Source organism: Chinchilla lanigera, unplaced genomic scaffold (assembly GCF_000276665.1).
Source record: "Chinchilla lanigera isolate Chin_1 unplaced genomic scaffold, ChiLan1.0 scaffold00076, whole genome shotgun sequence".
In the NCBI taxonomy this organism is placed as follows: Eukaryota; Metazoa; Chordata; class Mammalia; order Rodentia; family Chinchillidae; genus Chinchilla; species Chinchilla lanigera.
The window spans coordinates 10,886,576-10,907,163 of NW_004955477.1; the positions used below are offsets into that span (position 1 = coordinate 10,886,576).

Sequence of the window (20,588 nt, forward strand, 5' to 3'; positions counted from 1 at the left end):
GAGTCGGAAGGCAGGTTTTAGGGGAAGAGGCATTTGGCCTGGGGGCAGGGGCACGGCCAGCATGGAAGGGAGGGGCTCTGCTGGGGCCCACCCTCTCCAAAGAAGGATCCGGGAAAGAGCCTCTGAAACTGCCCCAGACCTTACAGTGAACTTGCTCTAAATGTGTAAAGAAATGGGGTGGGGGACAGCTCAGGGTTCACTTGTCCTCAGATCTGTAAAGGCCCCCGGAGGACCCCAGCTATGCAGCCCACCAAACACCAATTGCTCTCACACTGGCAGCCCCAGCCAGTCTCCATGTGGCCCCTGCCCCCACCAGCCTCAAAACTGTGGGTGTCCTGTAGCCAGGCCAAGTGCTTTAGGTAGGGCTCAAGGAGGTGCAGGCAACCTGCTTTCCCCATGTGGCTCTAACCCTGCCCCCCAGCCTGGTGTCCTGTGTGAAAGCCTCCCTGACACAGAATTGCTGCTTCTCCAGAGGGAACACAGGATACCACCTCAGAAAGGGAGGTCAAGCGATGTCCTGGCTGTCCAGGGACAAGAACAGAGGAACCCTACAGCTGTGAGCCCCAGGGTTGAGTTCTCAGTCCTTGCTGGCCCAAGGCTTGGCAGGAGTGGGAAGAAGCAGCCCTTCAGCACACACCCAGTCAGGGAGGGGCTCACCATGTACAGTGGTCTACGATTTAGCATCTCATAGGGGGATGAGTATGAACACATGCTGCCGTGGGGACGTGACATCCTGGTTCCTCTTCTGGCATGGCCAAGTGGCGGCTCCCAGGCCACTGTAGGGGTAGATGTCCGGGCTCTATTTGCCAGGTGGACTCCAGCCTCTGAATCCAGGCCCAGCATGTCAGAATATAGCCCCACCCTGGCTGCTGTATGCTCCCTAGAGCAGTGATGGCCAATCTCTTAGAGCTTGCAATGATATAAACAGCCTGCTGCAGCACATGTGCCATAGATTTGCCACCACTGCCTTGGAGACCAGACTCCAGCTACAGATGCACTCCCAGGACTTGGTTGTAGGTGGGCAAGCCAGGGCCTGCACTTGGGGTGCCTAGGGCATGAGCACCTTGTTTCTGGGCACTAGGGACCTGAGATTCGCCTGACTCTGTGTGTCCTTGGCGTGGCACATGCCCCAGGTGGAGGTGGGTTGCTACCAGAGCACTGTTACTGGGCTTTGTCTTCTATTTTCCAAGGTATATCTGTCTATTTCAAAGCCCAGAAGGTAGCCCAGGCCCAGCCCACAGGGCCCAGAAGGCAGGAGCATATCTTCCTGTACCAAGAGCCATGACCCATCAGCCCACATGGCCATGCCTCTGCCTCTACTGTCCCTTGAGGCCAACACTGCAGCCACTTCCACTGGCCAGCACACATGCATCACATGCATGTGTACAATACAGCATCACATGTGCACAGTGTTACATACACAATCATATCTGCAGCCATACATACAGTGCCACATACAGTATTACACATGGATAGCCATACAGTGTCACACATATGCACACGCAGTGCCACATGTAAATGAAAACACACATGCACACAACAGCCTCTGCTTCCTTCTAAGCCTATTTGTGTGGGGGCCAGACCTTCTGCCTCTATAAGGAGCCCACCAACCCTTATCTAGATGAATTCATGTGTGACACATTCATGAGTTTATGCATACATGTGCACATATGTGGCCATGCCAGAAGTACCTGGAGCAGAATAGCTGGCCCTTTGCTATCACCACCCTAGGAAGCAGGGAAGAGGGCCAGATCATCCATAGCTCCCAGGCTTAGCCTGGGGAGGACAGCTGAGGCCAGATGTGAATCTGCCTGGGCCTGTGCTGATTTGACTTTCTTAGCCAGGCCCTTCCCTAGGTATTTCCTGCCTGAGAGTTGTGGATTTGACAGTGTAAGAGTCCCCAGCTTGAAGGGATCTCTGCAGCTTTAAGCAGATTCCCCTGTTCCTGACACTAGGAACCCATGGGTGCCAGGTGCATAAAGTTGTCCCTCTGCCTGACCCACCTTGCCTGGGACTCGGGAGGGCTCCGAACAAGGCTCCAGGCACCAGGACGCCCCAGCCAGCTGACCAGAGGTAGCACAGCCAGTCATCAGGGAGCCACCTTCCCGACTACTCCATGGTGACTCACAGTGTGGATGGCAGGGGCTGTGGAATGCGCTTTCTGACTCAGGGAGGAAGTGGGCTGAGTGAGCCTCTGGAGGAAGCTCTGAAATCCTGATGTAAGTCTGTGGCTTCTGATGCTGCTTCCTGGGACCCCGCAGGGGCTCAGCCCAGGAGCACACAGGAAAGCTGACTCCACAGTGCAGGCAGCTGTGATGAGGCAGGTGGGGGGGCGCGGTGCTTCAGTCCATCCTACCCGGCTCTGCCCCAATGGCATATGTGGATGTACAAGCCACTTGGCTGGGTGCAGGAGCCAGCAGGACAGAGCCCTACAACCCACCTCAGTGTTGGGAGTTTCTTGGCCATATCAAGGCTCCTGAGCCTGGAAGGGCCCATCCTGGAGGCAAGAAGGCAGCAGCCAGGTTCCAGGCCCAAGGGGGAATCAGGTCTAGAGCAGTCAGCCAAGTCAAGTCCCGGCTCCATCTAATTTTGCCCCAAAACCTCCAGGACAAAGCTGGTGACTGTGAAGTAGGGTAGGGCACTTTCTTGGTCCTTCTCTGTCCTCACATCCCTTCAGTAGAACAGCTCAGCAAGCACAGGCAGGCACAACTTGCCTGGGGCCCCTGTCAGGGGCATCTTCTGCAGATTCCAGGGTGGTTGTCATTCCAGAGCCATACGGCTGACTACAATGGTCCCACCCACCCTGAGTAGTGTGACCCTAAGCCCCAGATACTACACACACTGAGGCCTCATGTGCTCACAAATGTAGCAATGATGAGCCATCCATGGCTGCAGAGAACATCCAAACTCTATCCAACCAATCTCCATGTAGCATAACTCTGGAGTGAGAGTTGGCAGGAATCTCTGGGACAAGTAGCTCCAGAGCACCCCACCCCCACATCTGTGCCCTCTCTGAACCTCTGGACAGGATAGTGCAGGGCTGTGTGGAAGAAGCGCTGGCTGGTGGAAGCTTCAGGTAGGCTCAAGATCAGGGTCTGGATGACCCAAGGAGGGCATCCCCTGGGGATCCCTGGCACTCCTCAGGCCCAGGTCTCATCAGCTCCTCAATCCGCTGGTCCTTCAGCTGTACCAGGTTCTCCAGCCTCATCACCTTCATCTGTAAAATCTTCAAAAAACCACACAAGCTTAAAGAACTTCTGCTCAGCAGCCCAAGCAAAAAGTTCCTCCCTGAACCTGCGGGTGTGTCACTGCAGCCACAGCAAGCACACACGCCCATATCCTGACCACCTTTCTGGTGTCCCTCTCTCTGTGACCAATGAGAGGGCAGGTGGCTGAGGCTGCACAGTGTGATGCTCTCTCCCCTGCATGACCAGACCACATGTTCCAGCTTGCTGCCCACCACCATGTAATTCCCCCAGGAATCTTCCTGGTGTCTCTTTGAATATCTCATTAACAATTAGGCAAATGGCACTCAACTCTTTCAGCCCTTAAATGGCAGGTTGAGCTTTTCCTCTCTGGATCTTATGAAATGAAATACTTATGATTCACTGAGAGCACGTGGGCCAGACCCACAGTTGGGACAGCAAGGGGCCGTGGATAACCTGCAGAGCGAAGCAACTTTATTTCTTCTTGTAGCTTCCTCTTTGCTGCCATTTGGTAAGTCCAAAGCCACACAATGATATCACTTTCCTGTATTCTCAAGATGACTGCTCATCAAGATTTGGATACCCCTTCCACAGTTTCTGACTGGCCCTTTGACCCTAAGGTCCATCCAGCATGCACTGCCTGCTAACTGACTGTCAAGGCATGGGAGAGGCAAGAGTTGGTGAAAGGCTTCCTGCATGGAAGAACTCCAATGCCCCTAAGGACAGAGCAGAGTGGAGGCATGTGTCGTGTAAAACCAGGTGTACCTCACAAACCTAGGTGTGTCCCACAGAACCAGGTGTGCCCCACATATGAGTGTTCCTGAGGAGCCCAGGCTGAGGGGTGCTTCCCAAGACCGAGGACTCTGGCTAAGCATCCTCCTGACAATGCCTGCGGAGATGGCGAAAGGGCAGGCAGGAAGCTCTCCAGACAGTACCTCTAACCCACTTTCTTCCCAGGTGCCTGCCCAGCAAGAGACTACCTTTTGTTCCTGGACCGAGGCCCCAGGCCACACTGCCAGCACTCATAGCGGTGCCCGTGCCTTGTCTGCAGCCCTGGCATGTGGACTGAAGATCGATAAGCCAATAAGGCAGTGAGTAGGTGGTGGAGGACAACATACCTTTTTCTCTGCTTCTGGATATGATTGAAATATTCCACAGACTGTTTTCCAAATAATCAAACTATATGTTTACTCCAACCCAAACCTCCTCTTCCCCATCTTCAAAGACATTGTAGGGAGGTTGCTCAGCCAGAGTCCTGGCTCTTGGGAAGCACCACTCAGCCTGCAGGTCTTAAGAAGCACTTATATGTGGGGCCCACCTGGTTCTGTCTGCTACCCACCACCAAACCCCAGGCTGGAGCAGCACCATAGGAACTCAGCTGAGAGCTGGACTGTGGCTGCTGAAAGAGGGCTACCGAAAATAAAAGCAGAGAGTTTTTCTGTGTCCCCAATTCTGTAGATCACAGTGTATCCAAGGTGATGGGCCATACCTGGACTGTCTGTTGCAGAATGACTAGCGCCTGCTCCTTGTCCTCCAGCAGCTGCTGGGCCCTGGCTAGGTGCTCCCAGGCCTCTCTGGCTGGGTCTCCACTGAAAGAGAGACACCAGCCTTTAGTCTATCAGGTGGGGACTAGGGATTATAGGTGAAGGAGGAGCTGAGAGACGGCCCACCATCCACAGGCACAGCAGTCCATCTTCTCCAAAGCTCCCTGGTTCTGAAGAGTCTTCACACTGGAGGGATCTGGTGAATGTGGTAGGCCTGTTTGACAAACGGACACCATCAGCTCAGGGCCTCTGCCTCCGAGAGCCACTTATGTGGTGGCAGCACATGTGGGCTGGGGGTGGGGGGTTGGCCTGTAGGTTGAACAGACGCAAAAGTCACCATATACCTGTTTGGTCCCAGCCAGGTATCAGGGCCCTTTAACACAGCCCTGGACGCTCTGAATAGTGTCTCCATTTGGAGATATAAGGACCCTGCAGGACACTGCTATGTGGGTGCTGGTACAGCAAGGGAGCCCATGTACCTTCCTCAGAGGCTGGCTAGGCCACTGGGTCCTGTGTGCACTTGAGCACACCTGCTCTCCTTTGTGTGAAGCCACAGGCATCACATGTCCAGTCATGTGCTAATGTGGCGATGCCTCCCATAGATGGCTCAAAGGGGTGCTGACAGGCTGAACTTGTCTATGCCAGGGGTTTGCATCCTACCGGTGTATGTGCAGGTCGGCAGCTCCACGCAAGGTTGGTCAGCATTCACATAGGAGGGTCCTGTACCCTGCAGATTTGCAAGGTTGGGAAGTGAGGTGTAATGGGAGTAAACATGCCTGCCTGTAGTTCCCAGTGATCACTGGCAGGGGAGCAGTCAGCAAGCAAGCTGGACAAGGTAGGGCAGGGCCTCGATTAGTACAGTTGGGTGCAGACTCAGAAGAAGCAAACCCAAAAACAGTTTTCATTGCCTGGGCAGGCAGGTCAGGATGGGAAGGGGCAAGATCCTGGGGAGGCCTGGCCAGCGGTCCAGTCGGGGATTCAAGCATGGACATGTATGTATCTGGACCACAGGGCTGTGGGGGGCAGGGGCTTTACTGTCATCGATTTCTCATTTCCTCACAGGCAGATGATTTGGCTATGTACAAATGGGCACTGATGCAGCAGGTTCCCAAGCTATACTGATTTCCACAAACACGTACAGTTGTGCTGGGTGAGCCTGCATGAACAGTGCCAGCCTCCACCTTCTCTCTCAGTGCGCAAAGAATGGGCTCGATGGCCCCAGGCACGTTGGCCACCACCTTGCGGATATCTGCCTCTGAGACACAGAAGTGCAGCTTGTGGAAGACTTTCCTGCAGAGGAAGCAGGGATACATGCTCAAAGCAGTGCCTCCATGGGTGAGGCCCTGGGCCACAGGACAGTGCCCGATTTCTTCGGATTAGGGCCCTTTCTTGCCCAGTACCCCAGAGGCCTTTCCATTTCCGGATCCCATCAGAGGATCACAGAGAGAGCAGTGCCCCGTGCCATCAGACCAAGTGTCTCTGGGACTCTGCTGCAGTCCTCGTCTCTCTGCCGGACAGCTTTCCTCTGCTCTGTGCAAAGTTCTGCTGGTCACGTCCAAAGTACCTAGACTCTGACCTTTTCTAACTTCCCTCAAGGCCAGCACCTGACTGTACTTGTCCCCTCTCAACCCTGCCTCCACCTCCCTCTACCGCCTCTCCCTGTCCAGTGCTCTGAAATTCGAGCCCCATCAGCTTTGCCCAGGCCTCAGTCCTGAGTCCTGCAGTGCTTCTAATCCCATCTCCGTTGGAAGCAAAGCACTGTTTTCCGAGTGGCCTCCAGGATTCTCCGGTCTGCACTGAGGGCTCTGGGGCTCCCCCACGTAGCTCCCCAGTGTTCACTCTCACCATCCCTACATCACTCTCGTGACTCCCCAGGGCCCTCTCTGGCTCCCCTACTTCTCACAGGGCTGCCCTACCTTTGGCTGGTTGCTCTTCATATCACCTATCAGACCTGGCACTGTTTGTATTATCATTTGCTCTTCGAACCAGAGACTCAGACACAAAGGCAGGAACCTGAACACTGTGAGTCTTCTGGCTTGGAATACGGCCTGGCTCCCTCTCTTAAACGAGAGAGAGGCTCGGGGAGCAGGCCTACACGGACAGGCTGTTCTGGCAAGGAGCCCCAACCTTGCCTGTTGAGAAGGCTCCAGTTGCTGAGCTTCTGGTCCGTGCTGCAGGCAGGGATGTAGCTGTGCAGGTCCACAAGGCGTGGATGAAAGTGCTTCACAATCTCTGCCACCAGCACTGTGGGAGAGGACGGTGAGCCTGGCCTGTACAGCAAAGTCCCTCCGCTGCCCGCTGTCGCCCCGGCTTCCTGCAGGGCACGCGAGGGAGGCACAGACTGGTCCCTGGGATGCAAGGCTCGGCACTTAGCCCTGGGGGGGGGGGGGGGGGGGCTAAGTCCTAGAAGCAGCGGCTGCAGAAGCGCCCAGGCCACATCTGTTGCTATTTTCCCCAGGGTGGGGGCGCACCTAAGAGGACCCCTCACTCCCTGAGCCCTTCTTGCCTAGTGCCCCGGCCACCTCTCCACTCGCGCAGCCGCCCGTCCCAGCGCGCCCTCCAGGCGATCTGGCCCCGCTCGCACCGCCATCGCTGAAGTCCCGAGCCAGGTGTCGCTTCGGGCGGCTGAGCGGGAGCCTGTCCAGCCAGGCGCAGAGGCCGCGCAACAGCCGCGTCGGAGAGGGAGCAGCGGGGCTCAGCCTAGAGGCGCCGGGCATGGCAAGAGGCGTGCAGGGCGTTGCGGGGAGACCGGGCCGGAAGGGGCGGGGCGCGTCGCAAGGGGAGATGGGACCCTAGGGGCGGGGCAAGAACAGCAAAGCAATCTTCGGCAGTTTTTTTTGAGTGCCACTGGCCTCCTGCTTGTCAGTGGACGGACCTGTTTAATTAAACAGGGGGGGTGCTTACTCAAATCCATAGGGAAGAAAGGTAAAAGTTCGATCGATATAATAAAAATGTCCTGCCCTTTAAAACGTAGTCCGTAGTTTATTGATAAAAATATAAGCTTTATAATTAATGGATTTCATCCCCTGAGATTTAGGACCAGTCAGCTATCTACCCTGCCCCTCAAATGACAGTGATTCCGGAAAAGCGAACGTTCCTTCTTAGATCATGGGCTTGGTGGAGTAGATGCAGAGACAGTTCACTTATTTACACCCTCTTTACAGGAAACCACCAGAGCTGCCCTGTCCTTGAAGGAGTCATCAGGGAGAGCAGGTACAGCGGTGGCTGGGAAGAGTGCTCTGCGCCGCCAGAGCACGTGGGTTGCGTGCTGGTGGGGTGTGTGCCTGGGACAGCAGCCCCCCCCCACACACACACACTGCGGGTGACCTCAAATCCCAACCTAGCCGTTGCAGACGCAACACAGGTGAGAAGGGATTGGTCTTGAGCAGTGACTTTGGCCCAGCCGAACAGCAAGGGCATCTGTCTGAGGCAGTCCTGAGGTCAGAGAAGCAGCTGAGGGTCCAGCCCTGAGTCCTGAGCTGAGAGGCTCCGGTGGTGATCCTGAGATGCTGAGGAGCTTGGCCACAGGACCATTCTGGGACTCCTACAAACTTTCCTGGGCTCACAGATGCCCCCCTGTGGTGCCCTGCCCAATCACCTCCTCTGGACTGGGGGTTCAGGGTAACCTTTGGGCCATCAAGTCCCTTGAAGGAGAAAAACAGAATTGACATTAAACATCATCTGCTACAAAGGGCACAACTGAAATATTCCCATTTACATATCTTGAAATTTAGATTCTTGGTTTACCCAATAATAAGTTGGTCCTAACCACACAATGATTACTGCTGTGATGGCCACAATATTAACAGCTAACACTATATAGATTTCATTATTTATTCTAGTAAGGAAAAAAGGTAAAATTAACAGTGGAAGTAACAATCACTGAAAAGTCCTCTGACAGACTGTAAAGCAGACATTAAAGTAAACCTAAGACTGATAAGTTTTCCTTTTTGTTTTCTTTAGATAACCATCAAAGTTTGCCAGCCAATAATCTAAAGAAATCATCTTACACGCACTCCAGGGCAGTGCTACAGGCATCATAATGAGGCAGCCCCTGCATAGGTAGACCCCACCCGGAGTGTGGGAGAGGGCTCACCTGAGTCATTCCCGGTGTGATCCCTCAAACCCAGGGCTTGACTGGTGGCATTGGTGGTGCAGAGGTTGGCTTCATGGCCTGGGAAGGAGCATACATGGCTGAAGGAGAGTACTACCTAGGTGGATACCCCAAGGCTGTCTGCACTGCTCCAGCCAGACTGCAGGCTTCTGCCTTCACTGAGCTCTCTGCAGAAAAACCGTCCAGGGCTGCCCTCTCCCAAAGGATAAACCAGGTATGGTGGCACATGCCTGTGATCCCAGCACTCGGGAGACTGACGCAGGAGGATCACCATGAGTTCCAGGCCAGCCTGGGCTCCAAAGTGAGTTTAAGGCCACCCTGGACTATATAGTGAGACCCTGTCTCTAAAAACAACAACCAAAAAGTACCAACTTGGCAGAACTCCCCCTCCTTAGCTGACTGCCCTACCCCATATCACAGCCTCATCTGCACCCACTCCCAAATGCTACCATGAGCAGAGTGTGGTGGTTCATGCCTATAATCCTAGCACTGGGCAGGCTGAGGCAGGAGGAGCCCTGTAAGTTTGAGGCCAGCCTGAACTACATAATGAGACCATGTTTCAAAACAACAAACAAAAAAACACTATCCTGAATGCTTTGGTTTTTTTGTAATAGGGATTGAATCCATCACCTTCACACTGAGCTACATCCTCATCCCTTTTTAATTTTTGAGACAGGCTCTCACTAAGACACTAAGTTGCTTAGGCTGGGCTTGAACTTAGATCCTCCTGCCTCAGGCTCCCGGAGTGTTGGGATTACAGGTGAAAGGTATTTAAATTGCCAAGATGAGGGTCTTAGAAGCTCAAAAGCCAAGAATTAACTAAATATGCATTTTTCTTATGCTATCTTTCCCAGGGTGGGCTCCTGGGCTACACATGCTAGGGGCAGGGGTCCCTGGGTGGACTGCGTACTGGTGGATCAGCAACTCAGGCAGGCCCTGCAGAACACTTCCCTCCCACAGCCAGGCCAGTTTGGCCACAGACTCTGCTCAGGTCCTCCTTCTGGCCTGGCTTGTTTGAGTCCTCTGCTAGAAATCTCTGTCCACCCTGCCCCCATTCTGCCTGTCAAGACCCCTCGTAGGGCTATTTTTGCAACTCACATATAGGTTTTTAATTAGTTCAAAATAAAACATTAAAAAGGGAAAGAGAAAAATAGAAAATCACTATTAGCCAAACAACACAGTAATAATTGTCAGAGGCCAAAATCATCAATGGATGCTAAAACAAGCAAGTCAAATTTTTAAAGTGAGATAGGACCTGAAGAGTCTCTATGTACTTCCCCCAAGGTGTTCACTAACCAAAAAACACTACCATAAGCAAGCCATGTGTGACGTGAGACATGAGGTACCACACCTTACCTCAGGGTCACATCCTTGGAGGGACACATCCCACACTATTCTTGCCAAAAACACACTGCTTCCATCCACTCACAATAAGAAGCAAACCCAAACTTGAGGGACACTGGACAACGTTGTGAAACAGCACTTCTAAAGTGCAAGATGACCAGGAGCCATTCAGGGCCCAGAAGAAGTGGGCAGGCCTGACGTGCTGCAGACTCATTGAGGGGCTGGTGTGGCTAAGGCTGTGCGCGTGCTAACACACAGGAGTCTAAGTGAAGGGGCTGAAGGGACTCTGCTATTTTGGCTTTTCTGTAAATCTAAAATTTGTTCAAAGTTAAAATTAATATGAACAAGCACCTCTCTGCCTAGGACAGGGCAAGGGATGGATGTTCATTCTTCAGTATCACAGAAGCCATCTACAGGGAGATTTCCCCAAGCTCTACCACGTGGCCTTTGGGTCCCCTAAATGACCATCACAAAGGTGGATAAAGGCCTGCCTAGGAAGATGTCCAGCAACACAGCTGACCTGTACAGTCTGGAGGCTGGAGCTTATGATAGACTATGAGAGAAAGCCAAGGCCCATCCTGCTGCCTAGTTTGCCCAACCATGGGTGGGAGTGTCTAGGTTCCTCTCTATTAGTCCAGCCATGGCCCCAGAGTGACTGTTCAAGGTACCACCTTTTCCCATGGGTTCCCAGGTGAAGGAGATTATCTAGGATTGAGATACAGGGGCCTAGCGGGTGAGGAGTTCATGCTGAGAACAGGACCCCAACATTGAAAAGGAAGACAGAGGCCTGGGAATTAACCTCGGCTTACAAGGCTTTAGTGAGTCACATTGTGACAGACCTTTTCAGACCCCCAAAGCCTCATCCCCAAGGGAAGCATCATCATCATGAGGCTTCAAGAGATGGTGGTGGCTGTTCCTGGGCAGGCCTGTAGGCCTCCAGGAAGGAGGCCACTCTCCGGGCTGGATTTTCTTACCTGCTTGGGTTTCAGCTTTGGGAGAGGCTTGGTGGGTGGAGCAGGTCTGAGCTGATGGGGAAGGAGGGAGAAAGTGTCAGAACCCTATGGACCAGGCTTGCCTTAGCCCAAGTCTGAAGAACCCACTGTGCCTTTGCCCTCCCACAGCCTTGCCAAATCTAGGGTTTAGTGCAATGTCCTGAAAAAGCTAGGCTAACCTGTCTTCCCTTCCCTATGGAGTGGCAGCTTCCCTGGGCCCTGGCTCACAGAATCCAGCCTTCAGGCCCCTGACTCCAGAACATACGGCCATGCAACATAAGGCTGCTCACCTGGTCTGATGCCTGCTGGGTGTACACAGGAACTGGGATGGGTGGACTGCACATGGTGACTGGAGGCTGCAGGGGAAAAGGCTCTCATGAGACTGGGCTAAGCCTCCTATGATGCCCTCCATCCCCAGGTGTAGGAACTAAGGTTTGTGTACCATCCACACCAACGGGGAGAGGAAATGGAACCTTCCTGACTGGAGGTGTGCCAGGGCCCCAGCCCAGACACATGACCATTGCTTTCTCTCAGCCATGTGGTGACATATGCTGGAGCTGGGAGGAGGGCAAGAGTGTCTTCCCCTCAGAGCCATAGGCTAAGAACCCTCAGAGCTGCAAGTCAAGTTCATACTCCAAATGCAGGTTCCCAGGAGGCAGCTCTTAACTCTCAGTCCCCACCATGCAGTACCCACAGCAACTATACTAGGACCCAGGCCACTGCAGGGCACACAGGTTAATTTACACTAGGGTTTGGGCCATATCCTGGGGAAGGAGAATGGGGGCCCTAAGGACCCTGTCATTTCAGCCCCATGAACCTGTCAGGAGACAGTGCTTACAAGTGGGGGTGGCCTCTGCGGTACCAATGTTGGCTTGGGGAGCTGGGTGGGTTGGGTGGTAGAGATCAGCACAGGGGGACTTGGAATCTTGCTCTTGGCTGGCAAACTGCTACCTTCCTCACGGAACAGTGGGTTGGAGAGCCCCGTGGTGGTCTTGGGTGCTGAGCTTCTGGAGAGAAAAGGCAATGGTAGTTAGTCTGGGCCATGGACTCTGGGACTCCTGGTGTAGCCTTTGTGATTGGAGCCTAGTGGATCCATGAAACTCCTGAGCCTCCACCCTTGGCCCACCAATACGTAGGAAGCTTGAGTTGCTTAGTCTCTCTGCCTAGGCCAGCTGCATGAAGCAGTGGGTTTTCTTCCTCAAACACTGGCAGAGACTATTTCCCAACAGCACAGGAAGGTGTGCATCTCACATACAGATGTGTCACAACCAATATGTCCTCACCTTTTTTGGACAGGGCACCACGCCTTTTGGTAGATAATGACACCTGCCAGGATGACCATCACAGCTGCCAGGAGCACCAGGACCAGCAACACGCTAACTGGGAGTCCCCTAGATGCTGTGGGATACATGGCTGCATGTCAGCTAGGGCTGGGTGCTAGCTGAGTGGGGGGTGGGGTGAGGATGGCCCTTCAGAGATGAAGCCTTCTCGCCCCCCTGGGCTATGCCCTTGGTCCCTGTGGGATCCTGCCCATGCCCTGCACATGGCCAAAAGCCTGCAGACCCCCCAGAGGAGGACCTGGTACATTACACCAGTGCTCCCTGCTCTCCAGAAATGAGTCAGAAGGCATGATGGTAAGGGGCCTCTGACTCACAGGTTCATGGGTGTGGCCAAGGCAGGCCCTCGAGGCCATAGTGCTGTGGACAGCCACATGGTCAGGGGCCACTGGGGAGGAAGACACTGTGGGAATTGGTAATCCTGGGTTCCTGGGCCATAAAGAGACTAGAGGACTTGGACCGAAGACCACTAGTCTTACTCTGGGCTGGGCACTGTTCTCAATCAGCTCTAGGAGGCAGGGACATGGACTCTCTCCTGGCTGTCCTTGAGTCGGGTACCAGGGCTACAAACTCTCTCCTGAATGTCAGCTCTTGTGGATGCCAGGCACAGGCTCTGAACTTGGACCTGGATATATCATGGCCCTGCACACTGGGCACTGCCGGCCTTAGAAGGCCCAAGATAGCCAGATGCTACCTACCTTTGTACACATCTGTCAGCAGCTCTGCACAGTGAGGAGGGGCCCAGCCTGCGTGGCAGTGACACTCACTCTTGTGGTTGCACACCTGGGGGGATGGCCAGACCTCAGAGACAGGCACCTGGGGGGTAGTGGGCTATACTTACAGCACAAAGGTCCTAGGCCAGTCCAGCACATAGAGGGCCCCCATTCTTGAGTGGTAGCCCAATGACCATTTTGCTCAGTAATCACAGGTTTCATCTCCATAGGACATCTGCCCCAGCTTCTGGCCCAAGGGGACCCTGTAGAGACCCCCACTGACATGACATGCAGGGGAGGTGTGAGCTCTGCTTCTATATCTAAACCTATCGCTACCAGTGGCTTCCATCTGACAAAAAGCAGTAGCAGTAGCCTCAGGTCTGGGGGCACAAGGAAGAGGCACACTATCCCTTGAGGGCATACTTACCCCATGGTTGTTGCATTTGGCAGAGCAGTTCTTGGATCTGTAGACCTGGAGGTCCTGGCAGTGTCCCTTCCAACAAACCTGGAGGGCAGAGGGGGGTCTCTTGAATAGCTGGTCTGGACTTCCTATCCCCACCCCAGCACCCTCAGCACTCAATGGGCAAGCTCAGGGTAGGACAACAACAAGGATATCCATGACCTTGACCATCTGCTAGCAGGCTTTGATCATGAGGGCACAGCTAGGCTGGCCGACCCAGCCCCTCTGTCCTGAGGAGTGCCTCAGTACAGTGATATCCAAACTATTGACTGGGACTCAGTGTCTTGACTTGTCCTGCCCATTTTCTCAATTTTAACCAAAAGTGTGCAGAAGACTTCATTTACACACCTCTGCCAGAACACTAGGTTGGGATACTTCTGGGCTCCTAAGCCCTGGCTGCCCAGCTTAGCTCACCTTCCCCTCATCACATTTGGTGCCCTCAAGCACCAACTCGTAGGCAGCAGTGTTGCTGTCCAGGTTGAGAGCTTGACAAAGTCCCTGGTAGGAGTTAAAGGTGCAGGAGGAACGCTCCCTGGGCTTCTCTCCCCCTTCGCAGTACAGGATACCACATCTGTTTGGCCAGTAGACAGAAGGCAGGCTGTGGTCCCAGCTATACAGGGCACATGTTCAGGGGGCCTGGGCATTGCAGGAGATGGGTCCAGGGCCCTCCTCCCCTCCCTCCCACAAGAACATGCTCGAGCTGGGGTCCTGGAGGGCAGGGTGGGACACCAGAGAGCCACAGGGTTGGATTCCTCTGTGGGGAGAACCTTCTGTATTAGGCCAGTCCCTGGGGATAACCCATGTCCTGGGTCCTGGGCAGTCTGGTCTTGGACATTCACCTGTCCATGCTACGGGAAGTCCTGCCACTGCAACCTGGCAAGAGGCTGATTGTGAAGCAGGCATCTGTGGCCGGCCATGCACCTGTGGGGCCAGAAGATATAAGCCAGGCTGAGGCCTAGGGCCACCAACTGGCCCAATGTCCCATGTTCATGCCTGTCTCACCTGACCCCCACAATTTCTTGCATTGGTGGGCCATGGTGGGGCAGTTCCCATTAAAACAGTAGCCTCCTTGGCAGGGTGTCCCATTCTCCTGGAAGGCATCCTCAGGGCACATTGGCTGCTGGCCATCACAGAACTCCTCCAAGTCACACCCATCCTTTGCGCGACGGCATTGCTCACCAGCTGGCTTCACCTGGCCCCACAGAGAAAGTCACTGTGGGACAGGCCCAGATACTGCTCTCTCTAGCCTCCTCAGCCCTTCTCATTGCCTAGGACTCTCCTGGGCAGGTCTGGCTTACCCTACACTCGTGGCAGCATTCACCATGCGCGCAGTCAGCCCCTTCAGCCAGCTGGCAGGTAGTGGCATTGCAGCAGCGGTTCTGACAGTCCTGTGGGACAACACCCTGAGCAGCTGCATCTGGGGCCAGTGCCATCTCCAGGATGGACCAGCCCCCAATAACCACCCAAGGGCTCTGCAGCCCCTATCTCCCTTCCCTTATGGGTCACAGCAGAGGTATCAAAGGAGAACAGCTATGACTATAATGCTCAGGATTCATCGTGCTGTGGTACACAGTACGCCTAGCCTGGGCAATCATCCTCAACTGCAGAGGCAGAGGTTGCAGATCCCACACAGTTGCAGTAGAGAGAGGGGTGGGGTGGGACACACCTGGGGGGTACCACAGTCACACTCTTCTCCATGCTCCACAAACAGGTTCCCACACACGGGTCCTCCAACCAGCCGGTCTAGGTCAGGGGCATTGGCCAAGCAGTCTGCCTCGGGTCTCCCCATAAATATCTCCAGATCAGCCCGGCTGCACTTGCTGAACATCCTAGGGAACTTGGAGCTGAGGCAGGAGTACTGTGGTTAGGGACAGTGTACAGCACTACCCCTTCCTGCCCGCTATGCCCCATGAAGTCTTACCCAATGTTGCCTGACATGATGCAGCCACCACTTTCCCATGGCACAGGGCAGTAGCAGCCCAGGATGGTTTCGTCATGTCTCATGCCCAGGTTGTGGCCTAGCTCATGGGCCATAGTGGACGCCACACCAATGGGGTTCCGACTGTGGTCCTGTGGGAGGGCTGTGCTCATTAGGAATGCCCTTTAGCCTGTCTACTCAGGCCTACTGCCCTTGCCTTAGCACCCAGAGGCTTGATGTGGCTTCCTGCCAACATCTTAAAACAAAAAAATTAGGTGGCAACACCACCTCAGAGGAGGCAGCTAATCAGCTGTGTTTTAGGGAGCATGGTTGAAGCCCCACATTTATCCAGTTCAGGCTCCAAGCCCAGCTGCCCACCTCTAGCTATGGCAAATTCATGCAGGGGTTTCCTTCACCTGGTTCACAGCCCCCGAATGCCAGGAGCAAAGGGCAGACACCTTAGCCAGTCCCACAGTTGTCCCAATGAAGTCGATGCCCCTAGAAACAAGCATGACATGGACACATGGACACAATTCCTCAGCTCCTCCTCATTCCCACAGTTCCCTGCCTGGGCACCCTGTCCTTCAGGCCAAGCTGGACAGAGGCTGTGTGACCAACTGGGGTTCAGCTGTTCACTGCAGTAGGTGTGACAGGTGTGCCTTCTTACGTGATGAGCTGCACATTGTCATGGGCAAGCCGTCCTGTTAGGGCCTGTGCCCTCCATGAGAGGAAGTTGTCCAGTGTGACATTGGCGTGGGGGCTTATGTAGATCTTGTCGTTGATCCAGATGTCTAGGCCCACCAGAACCACACGGAAATTGAATTCCTGATAAAGCTACAGAGAAAAAAATTCCCTGGGTCAGACCAGGACATAGAAGATTGGCTGGAGTAGGCTGGGTGGGCAGTAGAGGTCACATTCCATTTGTTGCTAGGGGCCCTGGGCATGGGTACTGGCCAAGTCCTGAGCTCAGCCCAGAGCTCTGAAGCAACCCCTCTCCTACCCTCTTCTAGCCTACATAACCATGCCTCTTTTCCAGGTGCCCACATGCCTTGGCAGCCAGGGTACTGCCTGCCTCCAGATGGACCCCTGCTGCTGAGAGGTCCTACAAGCCTCTGTAGGGAGGACCCAGGCAGCTCTTGAGGGGACCCCTCTGGATGAATGCAGACCTACCTTGTCCACATGGTTCACCACTTCCAACACCCGCCTGCGCACAGCCTCTCTGCTCCCCAAGGACTGGTACTGGGGACACAATACCCTTAGGCTGGTACCTGGCACCCCAGGCCTGGCCCACCTGGCCCATTCCGCCCCTGTGCCCTCCACTCACCTCTCTGCTATCGGTAACCACGTATAGCTCCACATAGTGGGTCTTTTGGGATAGTGGTGAGTTCTGCAGAAGAAGCCAGTCAACCTTCCCAGCCATGGCCTGTCCTGGGCCCAGCCACCCAGCAGTGTTGGGAGAAACTGGCCAGGCAGCTCCAGCACAGAATAGGGCCATCTTCGCAGCCACAGCACTAAGTTACGCCCACCCACCTGGGTACACTATGGGGATGACTCTGGAGCTGCAGACAGCAATGCCCAGGCCCAAGCAAGTTGACAACAGTGGGACTGGCCACACAGGGGCATGAAGCTGCTCACCGGAGGCTGATGCTTGAATGCAGCCAAGAATCGAGGGCCCAGGATGTTGTCTATATTGACATCGCTGACCCCACAGGTTCCAGTCTTCTGCTGCAGGTGCTTGGCCTGGTACACGGCGTGTTGCCCCTCCTCACCACTCTCATCCAGAGGCTCAATCAGATGGACAGCAGAACCCACCCGGAAGAAGCCCCTGAGGGGGTGCCAGGTGAACAGCAAGTTTTACTGGTCAGTTCTTACCTGCTTATCTGGGAGGACAGGGGCTCCAATTTGGTTCCCACAGGCTCCTCTACATTGCAGTCAATGACACCCCCAACCCACCCAGGTGACACAGGCCCAGAGCCCAGGAGGCAGGAGAGCATGTAGGAGTGGGCACCTTGGGTTTGGCACTGGTAACTTCTAACAGGAGCCCTGAGTAAATGCCTTTGTACATTGTGATGCACAAGGGGAAGAAAGGCCTTTCTCCAAGACTAGTTCCAAAGCCCTTTCTTCTCTGTTTAGGTTCACCCTTCTGTAAAGTGAGACGATCTGCTAAGGTCTGAGGACACACCTGAGACCACTGCAGGTGCTAAGGCTGGCGGCAGAGCCCTGGTGCCCCTCCACGTGGCCCTGGTAGAGGCAGTGGTCCTACAGAAGAAACAGGAAGGGTCATTGGCCCTGTTCCTATGAGCCCTCAACCCAGGGAGGGCTGCCCTGGCCTTGGCCCCATACCTGCCCATGCAGCTGCTCTGTCACCTCAGAGCCATCAGCCGCTGAGTAGGTCTCTGTGTAGCTGGAGCCCAGCAGGTCCCTGGAAAAGAACCATAGGAGCTCTCTGGGCCACTTCACCCCAGCCTCCTACCTGGGGAAGTTGGGCCAGGAGCTGGCTGCCCAGGGCTCAGGCACTGGAGCCTCCACTGCTGGCTCTGCCAGGTACCAACCTGAGGGGCCAGCCTTGTGCTCACCTGTTCTTCCGCAGGTGCAGAGTGAAAGTGTGCTTTCCAGTCCCAAGGATGTAGCTCACATTCTCTGGGTACAGGCCCTGGGTGAGGCATCCTGGGTAAGTGACCTCTAGCCCTAGGACAGCCCAGGACCTCCCTGGGAACCCTCCCTAAAGGACCCTCAGGGCCCATCAGCCTCAGGCAGGCCAAAAGGTGGCTGAGGCCAGATTGGGTTGTTCTAGAGTGGGTAGGAGGTGCCCTTCTTCTCAGTGGGTCAGAAAGACATAGGGGTCCTTCATCATGCGGGCCTCAATTTTTCCATCTGTCCACTGAAAGAAAACAATGATGATGCCTGTTCCTGGAGGAAGCAGAGCAGGTGGCAGATTCTCTGGACTCCAGGGCAAGCACAGAGCCATAGTAGGGTCCCTCCCTGGAAACACACACCCATGTGTACCTCACACACACATCACACAGATATGCAGAGTATAGACACACATATGCACGCCCATTCACAGGACTTTCAGCCTATAAGGACTGTTCTCAGTTTTCAACCAAGGGGAATCCCCACCTAGCTCAGAGGCACAGAAAGATGTGTCACTGCACACGTAACGTCCTGCAGTGAGCCATCCCGCTACTCAAGAGGAATTTGGTTACCAGCTATGCCAAGTGAAACTGGGGAGTGGCATGATCCAGCACGAACTGCCAGGGACCTCTTGAGACTAGGTTGGCTGGGCTGCTGAGGGAAGGGGGTAGTAAGTGCCAGTGCCCACACTGGAGGCCCCAGGCTCTGCCCAGTGTAGGGCAGGAGAAAGTAAGGTGAGCATAGGAAGAAGGGACCTATAGTCAAGCCAGGAAGACTCACAGGTTCAAGTGGGCAGCAAGCCCCTCAGGGTCTACCTGCAAACCCTAAGGCTGTAAGGGAGCCCCACCCTTGTCCAGAGAAACAGGTTCTGAGGGGGCAGTCTCATGAGTGGATAGTAGAGACTTACCCAACGGGAAGGCAGAGCTCGACGGGCACGGGGTCCAGGCAGGCGCTGGGGCCATACCACCTCATACTGGTCCACGTGGGGGAGGGGGCTGCTAAGGGCAGTCACTGCAGAAGAGACGGGGTGATCAGGTACAGGGAGGGACTGTCTTGCCTGGAGCACTTCCCAAGCCTGGTGAGGGACTGCTACAGGGATCCCCAGATGGCTGAGGATCCAGTAATGGTAGGGTCTGGCCCTGTGCCTAAAAAATCATGGGGCCCCACAGGTAGGGTGGGGAGCCTGGCACACTGGGCAAAGTGCCCAAAGACCTTGCCCCATTCAGCCCCTCTGGAAGCCCCCGATATCCTCTACCCAGGGAGGAGGCACACAGGCCCTGGGCTGGGCTTTGGGGGTGGGACAGCTCTGCTTGCACAGCACTTAAAGAGCTGACACCTTTTCACCTCTAGTCCCATGATCACATCTAACTGGGGAACAAAGCAGCTACTGCCCACACCCTCAGTTCACTTCCCCAGAACTGAAAACTTCCTGGTGTCCAAAAACTGACCAGGGACACTGCCCTCAGGGAGCAGGTCCAGTTTTGGAAATCACTTACTTACACAAGATAACTTTATCTCTTTTAAAGAAGAGTGTCTCCTTGACCACGATCTGGCAAATCTCCCAGAGAGAAGGAACGCTGCCCTGCCCCAGGTGGGCACATCACACCACCTGAAGCCAGAAGGCTCCCAAGGTAGCAGCCCACCATGTCCCTCCTCGCCAGAGACACATCCTCAGATGGTTAGGGAACCTCGTCCTCTGCCCCAGCCCAGGTAACTCTGAGCTCCTTTCCTTGCCTGTTGATAAACCCAGATGCTGGGGGTGTGCTCTGTGGTCTTTATCCCTCCTGAATACCAACCGACCCAGGAAGCTCAGGGAAACAGCCTAAGCAACTTCTCATACAGTTTACCTTTAAAAGTTCCTCTGGCCTTTGCTAACCCCCAGCCTCTGCTGAGTGACTACCTTTGCATCCACCCTCCGTTCTCCTAGTTCAAGGGAGAAACGTGACCCAGCCGGCACTCAGGCTGCTTGGAGCGCCGCCCCGGGGGGCCCCAGGAACCAACCGCACACCACTCACCGTGTGGCCACACAGTGCAGAGTAACCAGAGCCAAAGGCCGTGCATGGTCCGGTCTCTGGTCCGAAGGGGTCAGACGGCGATCTCCGAGCTCCCGCCCGAGAGGGCTCCAGCGAAACTACGTCCCGGCCCCGCCCAGGAGAGCGCTGGCCAATCAGGCCGAGGGGGAGGGCATACCTGGGAAGGGTCGCCCCACCCACCGCTCTTCAACAACCCGGGCCTCCAATACACCCGGGCCGACCATGCACTCACTCTCCACCGTGACTGCCCGTATCTCTGTGTCTCTTTCTGGACCCCGTCATTGTGGAGCAAA

At 54.9% G+C, this 20,588-nt stretch overlaps 2 protein-coding genes across 9 annotated transcripts; both read right to left on the reverse strand.

Annotated features, from left to right (window-relative positions):
* Positions 1-1,547: 1,547 nt before the first annotated feature.
* Positions 1,548-7,626, reverse strand: LOC102029740 (sperm flagellar protein 1-like). Of its 3 annotated transcripts, none has more exons than XM_013503047.1 (7): positions 7,335-7,626; positions 6,883-6,994; positions 5,890-6,040; positions 5,411-5,477; positions 4,877-4,964; positions 4,696-4,795; positions 1,548-3,226 (listed from the first exon to the last, which is right to left on the reverse strand). In XM_013503047.1, exons 1-7 carry the CDS (start codon positions 7,465-7,467, stop codon positions 3,089-3,091), a joined length of 789 nt encoding a protein of 262 aa, XP_013358501.1. In that variant the 5' UTR covers positions 7,468-7,626; the 3' UTR covers positions 1,548-3,088. The 3 variants fall into 3 exon arrangements, with proteins under 3 accessions (XP_013358501.1, XP_013358499.1, XP_013358502.1); XM_013503045.1 differs by having other exon boundaries at positions 6,878-7,064; XM_013503048.1 differs by lacking the exon at positions 5,890-6,040 and having other exon boundaries at positions 6,883-7,064.
* Positions 7,627-7,712: 86 nt separating this feature from the next.
* On the reverse strand, positions 7,713-20,386 carry Adam8 (ADAM metallopeptidase domain 8). 6 transcript variants are annotated; one of them, XM_013503041.1, is made up of 24 exons: positions 20,278-20,386; positions 19,170-19,273; positions 18,205-18,281; positions 17,972-18,050; positions 17,811-17,887; positions 17,264-17,453; positions 16,953-17,015; positions 16,799-16,867; positions 16,296-16,462; positions 16,045-16,126; positions 15,632-15,780; positions 15,377-15,554; positions 15,009-15,098; positions 14,713-14,902; positions 14,550-14,631; positions 14,125-14,281; positions 13,678-13,755; positions 13,236-13,320; positions 12,484-12,598; positions 12,039-12,207; positions 11,491-11,556; positions 11,183-11,233; positions 8,847-8,924; positions 7,713-8,394 (listed from the first exon to the last, which is right to left on the reverse strand). In XM_013503041.1, exons 1-23 carry the CDS (start codon positions 20,321-20,323, stop codon positions 8,871-8,873), a joined length of 2,418 nt encoding a protein of 805 aa, XP_013358495.1. In that variant the 5' UTR covers positions 20,324-20,386; the 3' UTR covers positions 7,713-8,394; positions 8,847-8,870. The 6 variants fall into 6 exon arrangements, with proteins under 6 accessions (XP_013358495.1, XP_013358494.1, XP_013358493.1 ...); XM_013503040.1 differs by having other exon boundaries at positions 12,039-12,204; positions 14,125-14,320; XM_013503039.1 differs by having other exon boundaries at positions 14,125-14,320.
* Positions 20,387-20,588: the final 202 nt, after the last annotated feature.

Coding starts and splice junctions, on each gene's coding strand:
- Adam8 (XM_013503039.1), bottom strand. CDS start 20,323: ATGCACGGCCTTTGGCTCTGGTTACTCTGCACTGTGTGGCCACACG. Junction 18,051..18,204: donor CTGCACCTGCGGAAGAACAG/GTGAGCACAAGG, acceptor GTTCTTTTCCAG/GGACCTGCTGGGCTCCAGCT. Junction 17,888..17,971: donor CAGAGCAGCTGCATGGGCAG/GTATGGGGCCAA, acceptor TTTCTTCTGTAG/GACCACTGCCTCTACCAGGG.
- LOC102029740 (XM_013503045.1), bottom strand. CDS start 7,467: ATGCCCGGCGCCTCTAGGCTGAGCCCCGCTGCTCCCTCTCCGACGCGG. Junction 6,041..6,877: donor GAGCCTTCTCAACAGGCAAG/GTTGGGGCTCCT, acceptor CTTCCTCTGCAG/GAAAGTCTTCCACAAGCTGC. Junction 4,965..5,410: donor GCCGACCTGCACATACACCG/GTAGGATGCAAA, acceptor TTTGTCAAACAG/GCCTACCACATTCACCAGAT.